The following is a 21,349-nucleotide window of genomic DNA, read 5'->3' as shown; positions in this document are numbered from 1 at the left end:
ACCACTAGTCATTTTTTTAACCACCTTTCGAGGAGTATTATCTTTTGCAGACTGCAGTCTGTAGAATTTTTGTTTGTATTTATCACCTCTTTGCTTTAACAATTTGTTTTTTTCTTCTAATTTTTGGATTTTTTTCTTTAACCCATCTCTATACTTTCTATGAATTTTTAGCCTGCTGCTATTTCTGGAACTAGATTCTTGACTGGGACCAGGAAGTACATTGAAGTCTAGTTCATTGTCGATAGGAATATTTACAATTGGACTTTCAGGTGGTGTTGACAAATATTCAACTAGTTGTTGTCTTTTCTTTTTCATTTCTCAACTTCTTTTGGTCCTTTCCTTCCAACCTTTTCTTACTGATCTTTTATCCCTTTCTGAAAGTTCATGAATTTTCTTCTGTGTTGCTTTTTTTCTTTCTCTGTCTTTTTGTTTTTGTTCTTCATACTTTTCTGAGTTTTCAGCTTTCATCTTCTCCTTCGCCTTTCTCATACTTAGTTTTTTCAATTCTCTAGTTTTTTCTATCTTTCCCATCTTTGTAATCTATCAGGCTAGAAACATTTATCTTTTCTCTAATAATTAATTGGCTAAATGAGCAAAGTTTTAAAATATTAAAAATAGTATAAATAGACATTAAAAAATCCACATACAAGTAAAATTGTTATTTGTTGTCATGCCCGTTCTACTGGTGTCACGTCTGTTGCTTCCTGTATTCCACAGATGTGACATCCACAGACGTGACAGATTAAAGGAAAAAGCCTAAAAAGGGTGCTATGTTTTGAGGCTAGGACTCTGTTCGCCTTGGAGTAAACATGTCCAGGTAATAGCTAGTAATTAAAATTATTGCTTATAAAAAAATAAATTTATACTCTATAAATACTCTTTATACTCTATAAATGTTTACCACAGATGTGACACACTCACACTAACAAGTTCAACTTTTAAAGCTTCAACGCTTATTAACACAAAACAACTCCACCTAACCTTCCTGCAATTTTACTCATTAATAAAAATGTCTGGTATTTCAGCTAGGACAGCAACAGAGAGCACTACTGCTTCATCCTACAGCTTTTTTTTGATGTTAATAACTATCTACAGACGTGACACTTGAAATTGACACTTGAGCTGGTGACACGAGCTTCAATCACATAAAAGTTACTTTGAAAATATGTTTTGAGGAAAATAATATGTCAACTCTAATTTTAATGCATTTTTAATTATTATGCATTAAAAAAAAGTAAAGTATTCTATCAAGGATTAAACTACTTGGGATTAGCAAAAGGTCTGGGTGGTGACATTCCATGGACATGACTTGTCACAGTCTGTGGAACATAATTTATTCACTGAAAATACTATTTTGGATTGGGTTAGATTAGTTTAACATTGTATGAGCTGTAAATTTATTATTTGTACCCATTAAAAATAAAAATAGTATTAACTTGAAAGAAAAAATTAGTGGTGACAGTATATTGCTACCTTTCTGAAGAATCACCCATATATGTATATAAAGAATACCACATCGCATTTGTATAACGATTTTTTGTTTTTTTTTAACTCATGACCTAGAAGTCCACAGATGAGTCTTAAGAAATGATGAAGCGCTGTGAAAGGAAAAAAGTTTTTGACTTTCTTCTATTTACTATATATATATATATATATATATATATATATATATATATATATATATATATATATATATATATATATATATATATATATATATATATATATATATATATAAATAAATTAGTAAAAATTTATTATTACTCTGTTCTTTAAGAACATTGAGCACTTTATTTGTAGGGTACACTAACATAATTTTTATATATATATATATATATATATATATATATATATATATATATATATATATATATATATATATACATACAGTTTTATAAATATATGTAAAAAATATGAACTTTATGAAGCTTGGGTACATTATTTCTCATATCCAAGAAGAGACTGTCTTATTACTTCCAGAAAAAAAATTTCCCACAACAGAAAAGAAAAAGACAGATTTCTGTGGATTTTTGATGAAAACCAAAGAACATGGAGAAATTGGCTTTCAAGTTGAAAAACTGAATGATGTGCTAACTAAAAAGGTAAAATGTTTTAATATATTTTTATAAAAGTTTTAATTTAGCCTTATGAAAATATAAATTAATTTTTTTGTACATATAGACACACACATTAAAAAAAGAAATATGAAAAATACTTTGAGAGAAACTTTATATTTTTTACTATATTTGTATAATAATATATTTATTATATATATTTGTCTTTTTATTACTAATAGCAAAATGATTGGAATCCATTTTTTGTTTCGTCTGTAGCAGAGAATGAGAGAAAAACCATGATTTATGTTACATTAAACAAAAAAAATGTTATGCAAACATTGCTAAAACACTTTTGTTTAAAAAAAAATGAACAAGATTTTATGAACACAAAACGTGAAGTAGAAATGCTTGGTTTAGTTAATTCCTTTGAAAAAACATCTTTTAACAATTCTAACTTATTAGACACTGAAGATCAGCAGGACAAAAAAGAAAAAAAGTCATCTTTTAACAAATCTGATTTATTTAAAGTTGAAGATCAGCAAGACAAAGAAGAGAAAAAAAATATTTTATTTATTTCCCATGTTTTTGATAATTTACAAAGTGTTGTTGCTATGAGAATTTCTTTATTGACACATTTTTTGCATAAGCTTACATGTTCAAAGTAAGTTTTATTCTATTTTTTATTTTAAATTGTTTGTTTTATTTTCATTTTGTATGTTGCAGCCATTCATTTTGCACTAATAAATTAAGTGTTCATTTATGGGAAAGTCAAATTTTATATAAACTAACTGTAATTTGTTTATATTAAAATTATTTGTTTTCAGCATTAAGTTTCTATCAACCCTTGGAATTGAAAAAAATAAGGTCAGCAACTCATTGCTGACTTTTTTGTTTTTTTTTTAATCCATCTTATTATGGAATTAAAACTATTTTTGATTGGCATCAGATTAACACAACATTTTTAACACATTTCATCATAACAACATAGAAACAAGGTCAGCAAAAAATTGCCGACCGAAGACATATTTAGATTGGCCATTGGGTTGGCATTGCTGTTGACTCCAATTCTGAGCGTTGCTTTTTAAGACTTTTTTGCTAGAAGTAAGATTAACTAAGTTGGAGTAAAAGTACCACAAACTGGACAATGCGCAGAAGCAGACACTCATCAGAAAAACTAAATATCTTCACTAAAAATAAAGATATTTGTTTTTAGTGAAGATATTTAGTTTTTAAAATTAAAAAATTTTCAAGTTTTTAAAAAGTTTTTAATTTTTAGTGTGTGCAAAATTATAAAATTTCAAAAAAAAATTATTAAAATCATTGCTTTAATAAGATATTTAAGCTTAAACAAATCTAACCCTAAAAATCAAACTTTTTTTTGAAATTAGGTTCTTAGCATGAAAGGTTTAAAAAGACAATTTAAAAACAAAGGAAGCTATTTTGTTGAAAATTTTCTACTAATTCCAAAAATAGTCTTATATTTTCAAAGTCTTACTCTGTTAAAAAGTTATAACGGAAATAAGGTTTTCTTTAGTTTTCACCTTAAACCGAACACAACAAATCCCCCTATAATCAATTAAAATTTCATAGGTTAATCTGTTTATTATTTTTTCACTCAAATTGAATTTTTTCATAACTTTAAAAGGGTTTTTTAAGCTTTTACACTTTCCTGTTAATTAATTTTGTATTTTTGCACTTATACTGTTGAAGTTAAGTTGCAAAAGTACACAAAATACCCACAAAAGTGCATCATTTCTTCATTTTCAAAAATCTTTATAAATCTGTAACTGAATTGAATTTACTAAACTTAAAATGGCAAAAAACAAGAAGCCTTACACTTAGAAGACAATAAAAAGCGCATTGGATAAGATTGAAAATAGCAAGTTGAGCTTAAGAGCCGCAGCTTAATTCTATTGCATACCAAAACCAGCGTTATCTGACCAAAAATCAAATAAGAATTTAGTAGTTGGTAGTTGCAATACAACAAAATTGAGCCCTTTTATCGAGTTAACTTTGGTTCACCTTCAGATACTCAGCGATTGGGGCTTTGGTAGACGATTAGATCAAGTTCAAAGTTTAGTGAGAGACTACTTAATTTAAAATGTGTTTGTTCAAAAATGGAACACCTGGTCGCAAATGTTACAAAGGGTTTATGAGTCAATGGCACTCAGAACTAAGCGAAAGAACAGCTGCAAACATAGCATCTTTGAGAGAAGGGTCATGTACACCAGAAATTATTGGCTGTTATTTTGATGTTTTGAAAAAACATTTTGATTTAGCAAAAATAGATTTGAGTAAAGCCGTGCATTTGTGGAATTGTGATGAAACCGGTTTCAATGGTAACAAAGGCAATGCAAAAGTAATTATCATAAGAGGTTCAAAGCGATCACTAGTATTAACTGGAAACAACGAAAAAATAAACTTCACTGTTCTTAATTGTGTTATAATGCTGATGGATTCCTTCTACCATCTTTTGTTGTTTACAAATCAAAGAATTGACTCTATGACGATTGGATTAAAGGAGGCCCACCAAACACACTTTACACAATATCACCATCTGGTTGGATGGAAAGTAATCAATTTTTACAGTGGATGAAATGTTTATTCTTCCCATTCAAAAATTGGTGGTCAGCATATTTTACTTTTGGATGGCCACAGCGCACACATTAAGTGTAGCTTTAAAGTGTAAAGAAAATAATATAACACTAATTTGCATTTCCACCCATTCATCTCACATTCTGCAGCCTCTTGATGTTGGTGTATTTTGCCATGTCAAAGATGTTTGGCATGATATTTTACGAAAGTTTTATGCTGAAAGTGGTTTTAGCAATTTGTCCAAAAAAATTTTCCTATGTCTACCAGCACAGTTTTATAGAAGCAATGTAGTTTACACTTCTACTCAAATTATTGCTGGTTTTGAAAACACTGGGCTCTTTCCATTAAATCAAGACAACATTGACAAATCAAAATTTCAAATTTGTCAAATTTTTAATAACGTTTTAATAACACTATCAGCAGTTACAAATCACCACACAGTCCAAGTTCTTTGCCCCAAACTGCTCAACAAACACAAACCTTAATTCTGCCTGCAACTCTAACTTCAGTTCCAACTTTAAATTTACCTTCTCAAGAAGAATTGGCAACTCGTGTAAAAATCAGTTTTGAAAGAGCTCTCTTGAAGCAATTTGAATTCCAAAATGCTTATTAGCATTCTGCAAAAAAAGCCAGAAATGTCATAACAGTGGCTGGTCAAGCTTTTACAGAAGGAACATGGTTAAACTAGTTAAGAGAAGAAGATGCAAAGCTATTAAAACAAACATATTTTGAAATTGCAGCAGCAGAAGTAGAAACTTCTGCTAAGAAAGCCAAAAGAAAGTACAAAAAGCGCCCAAAGTTTTTTGAAAATGAAAAGCCAGAGATGCAAGTTTTATGGAAAACTTGAGAAAAATCAAGTTGTAGTTCGTGGATTTGTGAACCTTGTTTCCCAAAAAGATATATAAAAGGCAAAGAATTCTTTGCACGAAAAGTTACAGAACCTAGTTTATAAATTTTTTATTTTTATTTCAAGCTCAAGCTTGCTCATGCTTTTTTATTTATTTATTTTTTATTTTTTCTGTTTGTATTATTATTATGAGCATATTTAACATTAAAAACAAAACTATTGAATTTATCAATTTATCTGTTTTTTTCATATAATTTAGAACTGTTTGCTTTAAGGGACAATTTTCCAAAAAGCGGACACTTTTTTAAAAAAAATAAAATCTTGTTTTCCAGAAAAACTTGAAATTAAAAATTTTTTTTTTACACTGCAGAATTGCTCTAATAAACAAATATATTCCAGAAAAAAAACCTACAAATTTTCAATATTAAAAAAGTTATTTAGCTTTTTGTGAAGAGTGTCCGGTTTACTCCATTTATTTTACTCTATTTCTACAGTAAGTGCATTTTTGTTAGCATGCATACTTTTTTTGTGTTTATATGCATACAACTATAAAGTTGTATGCATAAACTTACTTAAAAGTCATTTATATTGCAGCATTTTGTTGCAGTTGTTTATGTTGCAGTCTTATATGTTATATTTATTCGAATTAAATTAAAACTAGCATTTGTTTATCTTGCATTTATTTGTGTTATATTTGTTCATTAAAAGTAATTAATCTTGCAGTCATTCATGTTGATTTCATTCATTTTACTGTCATTCACATTACAGCGAATAAGTTTTTTATAGCAGAATAAAATTATTATTTTGTATTTAGTCTGATTCCGGCTTGCATATTTTCAGAAGTTGATACTGTCCAGTATATACACCAAGAGAAGTTTCATTCTATCAATCTTTGTGTTAAAGAAAATTTCAAAGAAGTTAAAGACTTACCTAACATTTTGAAGAAACTCTGCGACAGTAAATATTGCTTGAAAAATGGCAATCTTGTATCTATTGATGGGAAAAGGTTTCTCAATGAAAATTTTATCGGAGGTAGTAACCTTTCTAAAAAAAAGAAATTTATTTAATACAATTAATTTGAAAGTAAAAGTAATATTTCCTTATACTTTTTTTTTAGAATATCTAAAAGACGTTCGATTTATACCAAGTAAGTTTGAGGTTATTTCTTTAAATCGGATTTAATTAATTTTTTTTTTTTTGTCTAGAAATAAAACTCGTCTCTTTGAATGTATTAATTGAGGTTAGTTATGGAGATTTGAGATTTGATAGATTTTTTATAATAGAACTTTTTTAAATATAACATATCATCAAACTCATAAATCCCTATTTACCAAAGTATTACGAGCATAGCTAAAGAACACCAACCAATTCCTTGCTATCCTAGAATGACACAAACTCACCTAAAAGGATTTTAATTTTTTAATATTAACAAGACAACCACCTATGTATTATAGTTTTTGCTATTAGGAACTACTGACATACTAATATATTCATGATTTTAAAAAATCATTTTATTTAATGTATTTTACTCATTAATTGTATATTAAACAATGGTCATCATTGTTTTAATATGTTTGCATGCTAAGAAGTTACTTGAATTGATTTATTTGATTTGATATCCGTCAAAGTTAAAAGGTCAAAAGATTAACCAGCTTTATTAATGAAGTCAACAATGAAGAAAACAATCTTTATTAGTGAACACAATCTTATTATAATAATTGAGAACAAAAGGCTGAAACAAACATGCACTCTTGTTTTTTATAATTTTATCCTATGTAGATGGTTCCTTAGTCCCTTGGAGGTTCGAGTTATTAAGAATTAACTGTATTTATAAAATATACACATATGTAGATAGTTGATAATAGTATTGATCCAACACATAAAATTTATTATATATCAATTAAATCAAAGCTCTATGTGTTCTTAAATCTTATCAACTAATTTTCAAATTACTTGAATGAACTCTAATTTTCAACAACTAATTTTCAAATTACTTGAATGAAGATAATAAATTTATTGAAATTATTATTAAAATAATTATTGTTAAGTTATATTAAAAATTATTAATAAGTTTTAACTTAAAAATAAAAATTGAAAATAAATTTTCAATAAATAAATAAAAGTCAAGTACCTGCAAGTGGCATGTACAAGTGTAAGTGTTTCCATGCAAGGATTGTTAACAAAATGATTTGTTAACATTTTTGTTGTTGTTAAAAGTCCAAGTTTTTTTTTTGAGTTTTTGAACATTAGATATTCAAAAATTGTTTAAAAAGGTTTTTCTCAGTTAATAAATTTTGATCTAAAATTATTTTTCACTGAATGAAATAATCTTTAGACTGATAAATAATGTCACTAATAAATTTTTATTTAGTTTTATTAAATAATGAAGTGACAAATGTTGTCAAGGTAGCTGCTTGTATTAACAGTTTATCAACAAGAGAGGTACTTTATTATAATTCTTTAAAAGTTATTATATTTTTCATATTTGTTAAAATTAACTAAGACATGTACCAGTAAAAATCTGTGTGTGTTCTGATGTGGTGTTTACAAAAACCGTGCATTACTTCAGGTATTTGTTTAATTGTTTTAAAACTCATTAGCTAATTGTTTTAAAATATCATTGTATTAATGCTATTCAAAGTTTAAACAACACTGCTATCAAAACAATTAGTTTTAATTAAAATGACATCAAATCAAAAAAAGGAAACAAGAAAAAATTTTGAATTTTCTTGTTGAAAATCCTGGTGAATCAAAGAAAAACAATTTCAAAAGAGTTGCAGATTACTTTGAAAACAGTGCAAAGCGATGTGAAACAGTTTAAAGACACTGGTACAATCAAAAGGAAATCAGGAAGCGAAAAAAAAGTTTTTGTTTGACGAGATCTTGTTTAAAAAGTGAATAATGCCTTAGACATATACCCAGAGATTTTTGTTTGAACTTTAGCAAATAAATTTAAGACAATTGCTTCCACTATACAAAGAGTACAGAGAAATTGTGGCTATAAATCTTATAAAAAGAAAAAAGTTCCTTCTCATAAAGAAAAACATGAAAATGTTGCAAGTTAACGCTCAAAGTTGTTCAATAAAAAATTATATCCTAAAAAATCTTGTTTGATTATTAATAATAAAACTTATTGTGCTGTATATTTCCAATCTCTTCCAGGACCCCAATATTAATTAGCAATTAATCCCAAGAAACTGAGTTCCAAGTATAAATGCATTGGAATGCAAAAAATTTTTTCCCAATTTAGCAATATGTTACTACTCTGGGGCTACTTTAAACTGGCTTAAAGAAGAAAAAGTTGATTTTGTTGAAAAACATCGCAGTACACCAAGTTGTCCCAAACTATGTTTTTTTAAAAAATATTGGGCTAAGAAAACTTGTCTAAGAAAAGCTTTGGTTCAAGACTTCAATATTTGGTTCAAGACTTCAATATTAAATGGATTAAAGCTACCAAGAAATTAAAGACCATGCAAAAGCTGCTGTTGAGTGTAAAATGCAAAGTGCGTGCGTACACAACTTCATAAACACACTTGAGTGAAATTTAAGAATATTAATATATGTACTTTCATAAGATATAGCATTCAATATCGAAATACAGTACTTCAAAAAACGTCCTTTAAAATATCAGCACATGTTTTTTCTGGCACATGTCTTATTTATTATATTACATGTCTTATTATATTATATGTATATATTATATATGTATTATATTATATGTATTATATTATTATTATTATATGTATTATTATATGTATTATTATTATTATATTATTATTATTATATGTATTATATTATATGTATATATTACATTATATTATATGTCTTATTTATTATATTATTTATTTAAATTATATTACTTTAAAGTTTCAACCATTCAAAGCATCCATCATGATGCTTACAAACACCCTAACAATTCTACACATATAAACTTAGCAACAAAATTATTTTTTTATAACTAATTTGTTTATGATAATTTAAGTTAATATTTAGTTTTTCTATTTATGATTATGATTCACAGTCCTTAGATTTATGTATTCAATTTAGAAGCAGAAGAAAGTGCATATTTTGCCTCAGAAATATTATCACTGCTTGCTGCAATCTTATGTGTTGCTCAATATAATTAATCCAGGCTCATCGTGTACTTTTGTAAGTTTTTTGAAAGATAAATTTTAACTCATATGTGATTATTAATAAAAGAAAATTTTTTTAAACTATAGTCAACCATATGCATCAAAAACACAAAAGATGTTTTAGAGGAATGGCTGAGGTTTAATGTTTTTTATATACTTTTGTTTTTTGTTTACTATATTTTTTTTAGTTTTTGCTATGAATTGTTTTTACTTTTATCAATTTTTGTGTGTGCATGTGTATATAAAATACCTAATATATATATATATATATATATATCTATATATATATATATATATATATATATATATATATATATATATATATATATATATATATATATATATATATATATATATATATATATATATATATATATATATATATATATATATACATATATATATACATATATATATACATATATACACATACCCTGGTGAGGTCCAAAAGTTTTTTCCATAACCTGTTGACATAAAAATAATAAAAAGACTCGCCTGCCCGAGCTAAAATGTGTAGAGTAGTAAATTTAGAGTCAATGTATTTGAGCAAAATGAGCATTTCTTGCATGTTTTACTTATTTAAGTCATTTGATTTATGTGCACTAGAGAGTGACACAGGAACAGAAGTCATCCCTGTTTCACCCCATCCCCATATAAATTTTTCCATCCCTACCTTATTCCCATCAGGTTTGTCCCATCCCCATTTAGTTTGTCCCCATCCCCATAAATCAATTTTCCTTAATAAGGTTTGTCCCATCCCAATAAAGCAATTTTCACAAACCAGTAAACTACATCCAAGTAATAACTCAAAAATCTTGGATATTTTTTTTATTAATTCATAAGTTATAAATTATATTTTCAATTATATTACTCATATCTATTCTTTGTTTAAACCATGCAAAAGTAACATAATTTTTCAAGCCATGCAGAAATAACTTCATAATGGTAATTGTGTATTACTATTAAGCCTACCGCAGTGTTACCAAGCCCATTATTGCTGTAGTTTATTAAACATTCTTGCTGTAATTATCACAATAACCATGATAATACTGCAATTCCTATTACCATGTTGCTCTTTAATGTACCCTCCTTTCATGTTCTACTTATTTAAGTCAGTCGATGTATGTACACTCTGCTGCACAAGTCCCTAAATAAATCAGTCAACATAACAAAAATTAAATAAAAAATGATATAATAAATCAAATAAAATTTAATAATAAGGACAGCATAAAATGTTAGAAAATAAAACAAACATATACTTTAAAAAAAAGGATTCAAGTCAATTAAGTTTGCGTTTTTTGAGGTTATTTTGAAAATGTTTAATTTAAATGCGTTCGCAATTAATTTAATGGTTTTGACATCTTTTTAAAAATTTGTATAAGTATTAAAAATAGGAAAAAACTAACTTTTTAAAAATTTTATATATGTATGTATATATGTATGTATGTATGTATGTATGTATGTATGTATGTATGTATGTATGTATGTATGTATGTATGTATGTATGTATGTATGTATGTATGTATGTATGTATGTATCTATGTATGTATCTATGTATCTATGTATCTATGTATCTATATATGTATGTATGCAGCTCTTAGAGTTAGAAAAATGAGTTTGGCAATAATTTGCCAACCTTAGTCTGTTAGAGGTTGGCAGTTAAGGCAATGCTGGCAGTTAAGGCAATGCTGGCCCTAATTCCAAGGGCTGATGTATGTATGTATATGTATGTATATAAAATTGTTTTCTATTTTATGGTTTCTTTTTCAAAAGCCTCCGCAAACGAGAACTCTTGAATTCATACATATCAAAATTTGGAAAAAAAGTCCAAGGTTTTTATGTAGTTTTTGTTTTTTCAAATTTTTATTCGTGTTCATTTTTATTTGATCACTTTATGGTTTATTTGAATCAATTCAATTCCATTTTATCTATAGGGTTCTGCATATTTACATTCAATATTTACAGTAATTTTCAATAATTTATAACTATTTATTTGTTTAGAAATTTTTTCACAAGTTATTTAATTGATTGTTAATTCATTATTTCATTTTTTGTCTGACTTGATTAAGAAGCTTCTGCTTCATTTGTAGGAAGCTCAGAATGGGAAGCTATAATCAATAATACTGCTATGTCATCTATTAAACTTGATCTATTTTCTCTGTCAGAGACCAATGTGGTAACATAACAACTTGTTTCTAATCACTTAACCCTTTCAGTTCTGATAAAAATCATGAATGTTTCCTAGTAACTCACACCACAGTACATGTAAACAATTCAATAGTAACTCTTTGTGTTTTTTCTGCAAAGTATAGTTCTGAGTGAGTTAGGAAATAAATAAAATTGTGGGTTCAGAAAAAAAATGTCTTTAACATTTTTCTTTCTAGCAATACAGGGTTTTAAAAAATGTTTAGCATCCGTGATTATGAAAAAAAAGTATGAAAAGATCAATGAGATTTTAGATATTGTTTTACAGAGTGATTCCTAAATTGACTTAGGATTTTAGATTCAGATTTAGTGTGGATAGAGATTCAGGATGTAAATAGGATTGTTTTTTATAGTTTAGTATCAGGATCAGATCAGTTGAGATCAAATACGTATGATCAAATATAAATATGTTTAATTTAGATTCTCAAATACAAATGCAAATAAAAATATTTGCTTTTTAGGTTAAGAAAAAATGCAAATATTTTTTCTAGACAGTACTGATAAAATGGTATACTAAATAGCCAAATGAAAATAAGTTTTTAAACAATATCATTTAAAAAGCAAATTTTTAAATTATTTTAGTAGTAAAAATGAAAAAAAATCGTTAGTTACAGCAAAAAAATTATCTTATTATTAATTAAAAATTATTAATTAAATACATTTCAATTATATACAAATATTAAAATTAAAAAAAAAAAAAATACAATACAAATATGACAACATAACCTATTATTAACAAATACAAATACATATTTGATCCCTATCCTGTTTCAAATAATATATGATAAAAATGTGGGAAGAGACACACCTCTCCCCCTTATTCAATGTATACACCAGCAGTACATTGTAAATATAACAATATAAAATGGTTACTCTCGTTTTGAAATCATTTAAAATTGAGCTATGCTGGTGTATAAAAGTTATTTACTCATTTTTAAAAATAAATTATTGTTTAAATTATGCATTCTATTTATTATGTGTTTTATTCTACAGTTAATATTTTGTGCTTTCCTCTGTTTAAATCTGTTTAATCGGCTATTTTATTAAACATGTTTAATTTTATTAAACGTGTTTAATTTTATTAGCGTAATTAAGGAGAGATCCGAACGATTTGCATTTCTTAAAAACAAAAATTTACATTTTTAAACTTCAATTTTTTGTGTTTTCCACTTATTTTTGACTGTTATATATTTTTAAAAAGTAGAATTTAAGCTTTTCTTATATAATTTATTACTTTTTTATAAATCTTTTTTTAACTAAAGCATCAAGCAAAACAAAACTACTACTAAAATACATAAAATGCAATGGGGCAGTGTCATAAAAACAGCTGAAACAAATGTATTAAGTATTTACATTCCAAATGTCTCTTATTTGAAAGTAAAAAGTCTGTTTACAGTATTAAATTATTCTATAAATGGGTATAAACCTCTTATTTTATCTTTCTGTAAACAGTAAAAATGTTAAAATCAAAATTTTTTATGTTAGTTTTCACTCATTTACTTCCATAATCTCTTCGTAGTCGTTTAAATAAATGTGCAGAAACGTTTCAGCTTTTATATAACTTTTGCCCTATAGTATTAAGCTAAATCTTGAAACTATTAGATAATAAAATCACCTAATATTTGTAAACTAAATAAAATAACGAGCTTCGTGACTTTTTTTAAAAATAAACCAATCAAAACGCACATAAAATAACATGGCATGAAATGACTAAAATTGCTTTTGACCTCCCAAAATGAATTCTTGCTGGTCATGTTTGACCGGTTGAAAAAAAAGTTAGAGTTTTGAAAAACAAGCTTTTACAAATAATCATGATGTGGTTTGGAAAATGCATTTACTAAAATTTCATAAAATCATTTAAATTTTGAATAAACTTTTAAAATAGTTTAATTGCTAGCGACATGCTTCTTTAATTTGCTTCATTGATGAATTTATGACGTAAACTATATATATATATATATTTGCTTCAATTATTTAAACTACTTTCATTTTACTGGTGGTTAAAAACCTCTTTTTTATGAATGATTGAAGTTCTTATATAATATTGTTTTAACAAAAATATTTAATATATTATTTTTATAATAGTAAATATGTAATAAAATATGTAATAATTGCTGTATTTAACTGAGAATATTTTTCTTTTAAATTTACTCATTTTTTTTTCTTTAAATCTGTTTATTTTTTTTCTCGTAAGTTTTTGCTGCTGATGTAGTAAAAAAATGATTTATAGGTAAATTTAAAATTTTCTATAATAGAATTCTTAAAAATATATGTTTAGTAAAATCTTGTTTTATGTAATATTAGTTTTCTTCTTAGTTACAAGTATCAAGTTTAAATAGTAAAAAGTTTGCCCACAAGTGTTGATAAAGTTAAAAAAAGTTATTGAATATATAGAAACATCAAACGTCAACCTGTTATAATGAAGGCGAATAAAAAGAGACAAAATACGCTTTCATCTTTCAATAGCATTCATAAAACGATTTTTTTTTAGTATTAAGTATTCAGTTTAAATTTTTTTAATATTGTATAAAATTTGTTTTAATATTAAAAATAGAAAAATTAAACATTAGATTAACTGGATATTATCAAACTTTTTTTTTAATTGAATGAAAATCTGTGCGTGCAAGTGTAATTTTAAACAAATTCCATGTGTTAGCCAGTCAAATTGACCACTCGCCTTCGATTTCTTATTTTTCACGCTATGTGTGTGTGTGTAAGTGTAATGACATTTTTATAATGACATTATGACATCAGACATTTTTAAACTTGTTTTTATACAAAATGAAAATCTGTTATTTTTGGTCACATCAATATTTTGGTATATTATCACATTTTGGTATATCAATACAAACATGTTACGGTAAAAAATAAAGATAATAAAAAGTAACTATTGCCAAAAAAATAAGGAAAAAAAGATTTATATTGTTTTAAAACTATTGCAAGTTTATTGAATTCATTCCAAAAAAATTTTACTCTGAGTATTTTGGGGGTTTTTATTCAGTACTGAGAGGGTTAAGCACTTTTTACTTTTTTAATTTTTTTATTTGTGATTTTGATGATTTTTTTGTGTCACATATTAATTTCCATGTCATGCAAATAAATTTTTTTTTTTATATTTTATTTGTAATCATTGATTTTTTGTTGTTGTTGTTGTTGTTGTTTTATTCTTTAATATTTTTCTTCTTTTATCTTTTTATAGTTAAGTATAAATAAAATAGACTCTCGAAGAAGTTTATTCATTATGTATAACTATGCTCGAATTTGTAAACTATTGAAAACTCATCAAGCACTTGTCACCCAAGGTTTTACATACACTTTAATAGGATATCAATATTATGTAAAATATTTTATCTACTAAATTACTTGTATCGGCACTTATGTTAGTTGTTACTTTAATTTTAAAATTTATTTTGTCTAGGGGTCTATCCTCCTATTATGGAAGTATCTAGCATGGACTTTACAGTTTTATCATTACAAGTTAATAAAATTTTTTAAATAAAAAAATATTTCTATGCATTTTTTTAGCATTTGGCAGATATGAAAATTGTATTTTTATAATTTTGTATTTTTTAGAGTGAGTGGTGCTTGGTGTTGTATATACTAGACTATTGTATTCTTCTTTCAAACTTAAAATCAAAGTTCTATTCTAAGATGTCAGATGTTGATGCTCACCAGGTATATTAAATATATATATATATATATATATATATATATATATATATATATATATATATATATATATATATATATATACTTTATTATATATATTACATTACATATTTATGATTTCAAAATAAATTCATGATTATAAAATTAATACATAATAAAATACAAATATAAAAGTTTAATGATATTTATTTACTTTGGTCAACGTTATAATCCTTTGTTTTTGAATTTTAGATATATTATTTTTACTCATATTTTAGATATACAAGTTCTTGTATTACTTATCTCGGGATATTAGTTCATACTACCACCAAACAAAAATTCTTTTGGTAAAATCTTTGTTATTTTTTATTTGATTAAAAAATCATTTTTCTAATTAATTTAGAAGCTTTTTTGATTAATGAAGTAACAAATAAAAACTTCAAGAATTGTGATTTGTAGTTGCATTTTACAAGTTAAACACATTGCTAACAGTTATGTGACTTGTTTTTAATTCCTTTGAATATTTGCTTATAGTAATGAATTACACTATAAGTAAGTTTTGTCACAAACAGAAGTTTTGTTAAAAATAGATAAATTAAAAGATAATAAGAGTAAAAATATATAAAACTTAAAATTAAAAAAAAGTTACAATAAAAGTTTAATACAATCATTGTTTCAAATTCAAGTTTCTTAGAATTCATCTTGAACTCCTTCTTAATACATCTCGAACTCCTTCTTACATCTTGAATTCCTTTTTAATACATCTTGAACTCCTTCTTAATACATCTTGAACTCCTTCTTAATACATCTTGAACTCCTTCTTACATCTTGAACTCCTTCTTACATCTTGAACTCCTTCTAAGAGAGCTAATAAGTGGATCTGAACTGCACAATAATTTTTGCATAACGTCTTTATTAATGACTTTTTTGAATATTTTCTTGTTTTATTTTTAAATTATTTTTTTGAATTTTTCTTTCTCTATGATTTTTAACACCTTTATTGAGACATTCCTGAGCTGAGCTTCCTCAGAAAGAAGACTGGGACTGATTTATCACTTATAGAACTATGGATTATAATTTTATGTACAATTTGAGGCATTGAGAACCATGGGTACAGAGAAATGTAGAGCTCTGCTGTTTCTTTGGTATATTTTTCAAGTTCATCAATGTTAATTTGATGTTTACACGGTAAAACACAAAGAATTACGTAAAAATATTTCATGAGATTTTAATCTAAGTCAAGTATTTTAGCAGACACCTTATAGTTTTGGATTATTTTTTGAGCCTGAACCCCTGCTTTTAGGCACATCTAGAATTAAACCTAAGTAATTTTTCATCTTTTGTTGAACCATTATCTTCTTTTTCTATAACAATTTCTTTAGCATCCTCTCCCCTAACTTGTCACTTTCCTAATTCAATTTTATAACTTATATGAAGGTAGGGGTCCACAAATACTTGAATTGCTTAAAAGAAGAAACTATAGTAGTCACTTTTTTTTATTTTTTTTTTAATTGGTGCATTTTTTTTTTTTTTTTTTTGTTATGGTTCAAAATATTCATTTTTTTATGTGCATTTTTTTTTTGTACGTGCACCATTTTTGTTTGATAATAAAGGAATTAAAGACTGTCAGTTTCAAATTACTATTTTCAAAGAATGGCAAACTCACTAAGTGGAGGCACTTAGTGAGAGGGCTGCCATTCATCAGTATAGGAATGTCAACAATGTCGCAGTAACTGTTAGCAGCAAATAACTGAGTTGTTAGATTTTGAGTTCTCAAGCCAATATAAACCCTGTTACAAGAGGAGAGCAAAAAGTAATGACCTTTGTCAAGACAGGAGATATAGTTATGTTGTTAGTTAAGTAAATACTTTGCTACTTTAGGTGTAAAATTATCAGGAAGACAATGTTGGTATCGCAGAAGTTATTGGCAATGAAGAGTTTTAGACTTTGAGAATGACTTTATTACTGCAGTTAGAATAAAATGATTTAAAATCTCAAAAACCTTTTCAGATACACTATTTGAAGTTGACCAGTATGTCAGATATACATATGTCAGATATTATACCATACGAAGGTAACCAGTATGTCAGACATTATCGAAAGTCTTAGATATGTCAATAGTAATACCCCATACCTCGCCACCACCATCTAATGCACAATTAAACCTTTCTGTTTTGACAGTTAACAAGTCAACTGTACAAAGCAAGGATCAAAATCTGTATTGACAGTCAGAGAGTAAGTTGTTAGATTCAACATGAAATTTAAAAACTGGAACCACAGATGCTATTTTCCAACAAGAAGGAAATAAGATTAACTGTGACACCATCCATGTGCAACATGGTACAGTTAATACTGGTATTTTACAGCTGTTGATGGAGTCAGCCTTTTTTAACAGCTACCACAGAGTTAGAGAAGCCATGCTACTAGCTGGCCTCAGAACCATTAAACTGAGTTTTAGAACTGTACCCTCATTAGGAGATACCTGGAAGAGTTGCATAGCCATTATCATGAAGGCACAAGCAAAATCCCATGAATAGGATTAGAAGATCCAGCATTCATCATCCTAAGCAGGACTGAACAACAGAATATTTCTACTCATCTTTAAAGTGATAGACTGATCAGCAGAATATTTTTACTCATCCTTAAAGTCTTTGCCTAGAAGGTCTTCTGAAAGACAATAGCTGGATACAGTTGACCTCTACCCGAAATGAGTATTTAACCCTAGTGCATGGGTTTTTAGGTCAGAGTTTACTTCTCCCTGCCATTGGCTTGGAAAGCAAATCCTACTAGGCAGCATGACATGGAACAGGTTTTACTGGATTACATGCTACCAGTAGCAGGGTGATCATGTAATGCTGAGCCTAACCCTGACCTGACCCCCTGAACTATTTTGTTTAACAGATTAAGAAAATTACTATCTTGTTTCAGAAGCTTACTTTTTACATGACGAAGAAGGTGAATTTTTAAGTGACGAAGAAGAAGCTGAATTTTTACGTGGCAAAGAGACAAAGCTGAATTTTTATGTGACGAAGAAGAAGCTGAATTTTTACGTGATTAAGAAGAAGAAGAAGCTGAATTTATACATGACTAAGAAGAAGAAGAAGCTGAACTTTTACTTGATGAAGAAGAAAAACAAGCTGAATTTTTACGGTACGAAGAAGAAGGTGAATTTTTACGCGATTAAGAAGAAGAAGAAGTTGAATTTATATGTGACGAAGAAGAAGAAGTTGAATTTTTACGTGACGAAGAAAAAGAAGCTGAATTTTTACGTGACTACAATAATAAAATAAAAGTTCAATTTATTTTACTATTTTTTTTATTTTACAATAACAATTTAATACACATTTAAAATAAAACTTGTTTTGTTGTTAGTGTAAATAGGGAGTATCCTTAGTTCCTTCTATAAAGTCTCAACCCATTGCCTTGTCTCTTTCAACCCATTGTCTTGTAAAGTTCATTCAAACTTTGCCATAACAACTGAACTTATGTTTGCCAAAGTCGTTAGGAAAAAGCATACACAATAAACCATCATTAATAAAAATTTTAGAGAGAAACTACAATACAATTATAAGCAGGAAATAACATTCTACAATGTTTTAAAATTTTATCAATATTCAATGGCAACCACTATTTAAGTTGGATTTTACTAAAAATTGAACAGTTAAAAAGCGAAAAAAAAAGGCTAACAGAAGACTTCTGAGTTATTAAGTTAGAAAAATATAAAGATAGAAGAGAGTTCCAAAGCATTTATGTTTGAGGACTGAGGGGGTTTGTACAAGTACCTTTCAAAACACAATTTCCAATAAAGAGTTAAGAAAGAAAGACTCAATCAAAATCGTGCTTTAAAAGTTTTATCTATAATTTATGTTGATTTATGTAAATTTATGTTGATCTATGTTGAATCTTTGTGGTACTTTAGATTTACTGGAAATGAGGAGAAGCATTGATAATCAAAAACTACAATAACATGATTTAATTCTTAATCGTCTAAAAATCTAAAATAATTTTATCTGAAAAATCTGAAAAAAAAATTCCCATATACAACAAAATACAAAATCAATAACAAATTGAGATGATCATAATACGATATATCAACAAAAAGTGTTGGGCTCAATATGAGATAATATTTGTTAATTAAAAGCAGTTGTTGGAAAGGCCAAAGTGATCTCCAGAGCTTTTTAAATATTAAAATCATATTATTATATACATGAATATTTTGTAGTAGTGTTTTATATGAATACTTTGTAACATTGTTTTTAATAAAATTGTGTGTTAAAAATATAAAATTCTTCCATCTAAATTTTTGTTATGAGTGATAAAGTAAGATAATTAACATTCTTGAAAAAATCAGCACTTTTGACTCTCTCTCGTGGTCATGTTATAAAATGCTAAAAAATAAGGATAGTAATGTAAAAGTATTGAAGATAAAGTATAAAGGTGGAAAAAGCTTGAGCTAATAAATTTATGACGTAAAATGGCAGCGAAATAAAAATAAAAGACAAAAACATTTTAAAGAATTATTAATGAAAATTTATTGATTCATGAAAAACACTTTTATGTAAATGTAAAATTATGAAGTCTTTTGCTTAAAGCATAAAATCCATTGAATGATTCAATGAATCATAAGATTTTTAAGTATATGCAAAGAATATTAAAGACAAACCTGGCTTTATTATTAATTAAGGTGAATTTTGTAATAAAATACCATAACAAAACAAAATACTATAACAAAAAAATACCACAACAAAGCAAAATATAGCAACAAATGTTACACAAAACGACAGAAAAAATATATAGTTAGAATAAAAATGAACCAAGTTTTTTTAGCAAAATTGTGTAAATTTAATTTATTTTGAGGAAAAAGTGTATAAACTTTTATTATTATTTTTTCCTTATGTGCAGGAATCTCGAGATCATTTATTTGGGCTAATATCAGCAAGATTGTATTTATCAGTGGCGCTGAAAGAGGTTTATTATTGGTTGTTTTTACTTAAAAGCTGTTTACAATTGGCTACTTTTACTTAAAAGAGATTTTACAATTGGTTACTTATATTTAAAAGAGGTTTACAATTGGTTACTTATATTTAAAAGAGGTTTACAATTGGTTACTTATATTTAAAAGATGTTTACAATTGGTTATTCTACTTGAGGTAGCTAACTTCTGAAATTGATGGGTTTGATCTTGAGTTACGCAGTAGTGATAGTAATCAAATTTAATGGAGTTGATATGGAATTTGATGGAGTTGATGTGGAATTACTTAATGGACTAAACAAAATACTGAATGGATTTGAATCGGAACTTGATGGATTTGATGAGAAATTACTCATTAGTGATAATAATTAAATTTAATTAAAAACATGATTCTTTTTTAAAATGTTTTTATTGTTTTTATTTTCTTTAGATAATGGAACACAGTTTTCGGCTACTCGATGTTAATCCTCCTCAAGAGATGTGATTTTTCGTTTTTCGGAAACATAAAAAGATTATTTATACGTTCTGATTGTTTTGAAATGTTTAATCTTTTGTTCCATCGTCTTTTTTCTTTAATGCATTAATTTGAAAGAATGAATTTGCATCGAAAATCTACTGTAAAGAAACGAGCAACAGTAAAAATCTTTATATTTATAGCTTTGTTGATTTGTCATTTGTTATAGTATATTTCAATGTAAATCCTTCGGTTAAGGTCCCTCCTAAAATTTGTGTCGAAGTTTGATTTGTTCTTCCCAAATGATATTCCATTCTCATTAAATAATTAGTATATACAAAAGCGACACGATTTTCTGATCCAAATATTTCACGGAATATATGTGAACTTGCTGCATAAAAAAATAAAATATTTTATGCGTTTTATTAAATTTATATT

The 21,349-nt window shown here is 26.6% G+C and overlaps 2 protein-coding genes across 4 annotated transcripts in view; one reads left to right on the top strand and one right to left on the bottom strand.

Moving 5' to 3' along the window:
* Nucleotides 1–1,888: 1,888 nt before the first annotated feature.
* LOC100201077 (uncharacterized) lies at nucleotides 1,889–21,014 on the top strand. 2 transcript variants are annotated; one of them, XR_010639528.1, is made up of 15 exons: nucleotides 1,889–2,102; nucleotides 2,297–2,718; nucleotides 6,314–6,531; nucleotides 6,617–6,646; nucleotides 7,871–7,941; nucleotides 9,547–9,648; nucleotides 9,720–9,769; nucleotides 11,406–11,464; nucleotides 11,723–11,808; nucleotides 15,037–15,174; nucleotides 15,256–15,314; nucleotides 15,411–15,512; nucleotides 15,764–15,832; nucleotides 20,388–20,453; nucleotides 20,888–21,014. XR_010639528.1 is itself a non-coding variant. In XM_065800850.1 (15 exons), the coding sequence occupies exons 1-15, from the start codon at nucleotides 1,914–1,916 to the stop codon at nucleotides 20,939–20,941; spliced, it is 1,680 nt and encodes a 559-aa protein (XP_065656922.1). In that variant the 5' UTR covers nucleotides 1,889–1,913; the 3' UTR covers nucleotides 20,942–21,014. The 2 variants fall into 2 exon arrangements, 1 of the variants encoding a protein (XP_065656922.1); XM_065800850.1 differs by having other exon boundaries at nucleotides 15,037–15,139.
* Nucleotides 20,817–21,349, bottom strand: part of LOC101240556 (cubilin) — a 31,625-nt gene continuing 31,092 nt past the window's right edge. For both annotated transcript variants that reach the window (XM_065800848.1, XM_065800849.1), the window contains one exon: nucleotides 20,817–21,302. In XM_065800848.1, coding sequence (XP_065656920.1) covers nucleotides 21,109–21,302 — 194 coding nt within the window. In that variant the 3' untranslated portion in view covers nucleotides 20,817–21,108. The remainder of the gene's footprint in view (nucleotides 21,303–21,349) is intronic.

The sequence above is a fragment of the Hydra vulgaris genome, chromosome 07 (genome assembly GCF_038396675.1).
Source record: "Hydra vulgaris chromosome 07, alternate assembly HydraT2T_AEP".
In the NCBI taxonomy this organism is placed as follows: domain Eukaryota; kingdom Metazoa; phylum Cnidaria; class Hydrozoa; order Anthoathecata; family Hydridae; genus Hydra; species Hydra vulgaris.
The sequence above is the reverse complement of the archived record's forward strand: the minus strand, read 5'-3'. Positions and strand labels throughout refer to the sequence as shown.

What these genes read in the sequence shown, in the direction of transcription:
- LOC100201077 (XM_065800850.1), top strand. Translation starts at nt 1,914, where the DNA reads ATGAACTTTATGAAGCTTGGGTACATTATTTCTCATATCCAAGAAGAG. An exon ending in CAGGCTCATCGTGTACTTTT is followed by an intron (nt 9,649 to 9,719) that starts GTAAGTTTTTTG and finishes TTTAAACTATAG; the next exon opens with TCAACCATATGCATCAAAAA. An exon ending in CTCTGTCAGAGACCAATGTG is followed by an intron (nt 11,809 to 15,036) that starts GTAACATAACAA and finishes ATCTTTTTATAG; the next exon opens with TTAAGTATAAATAAAATAGA.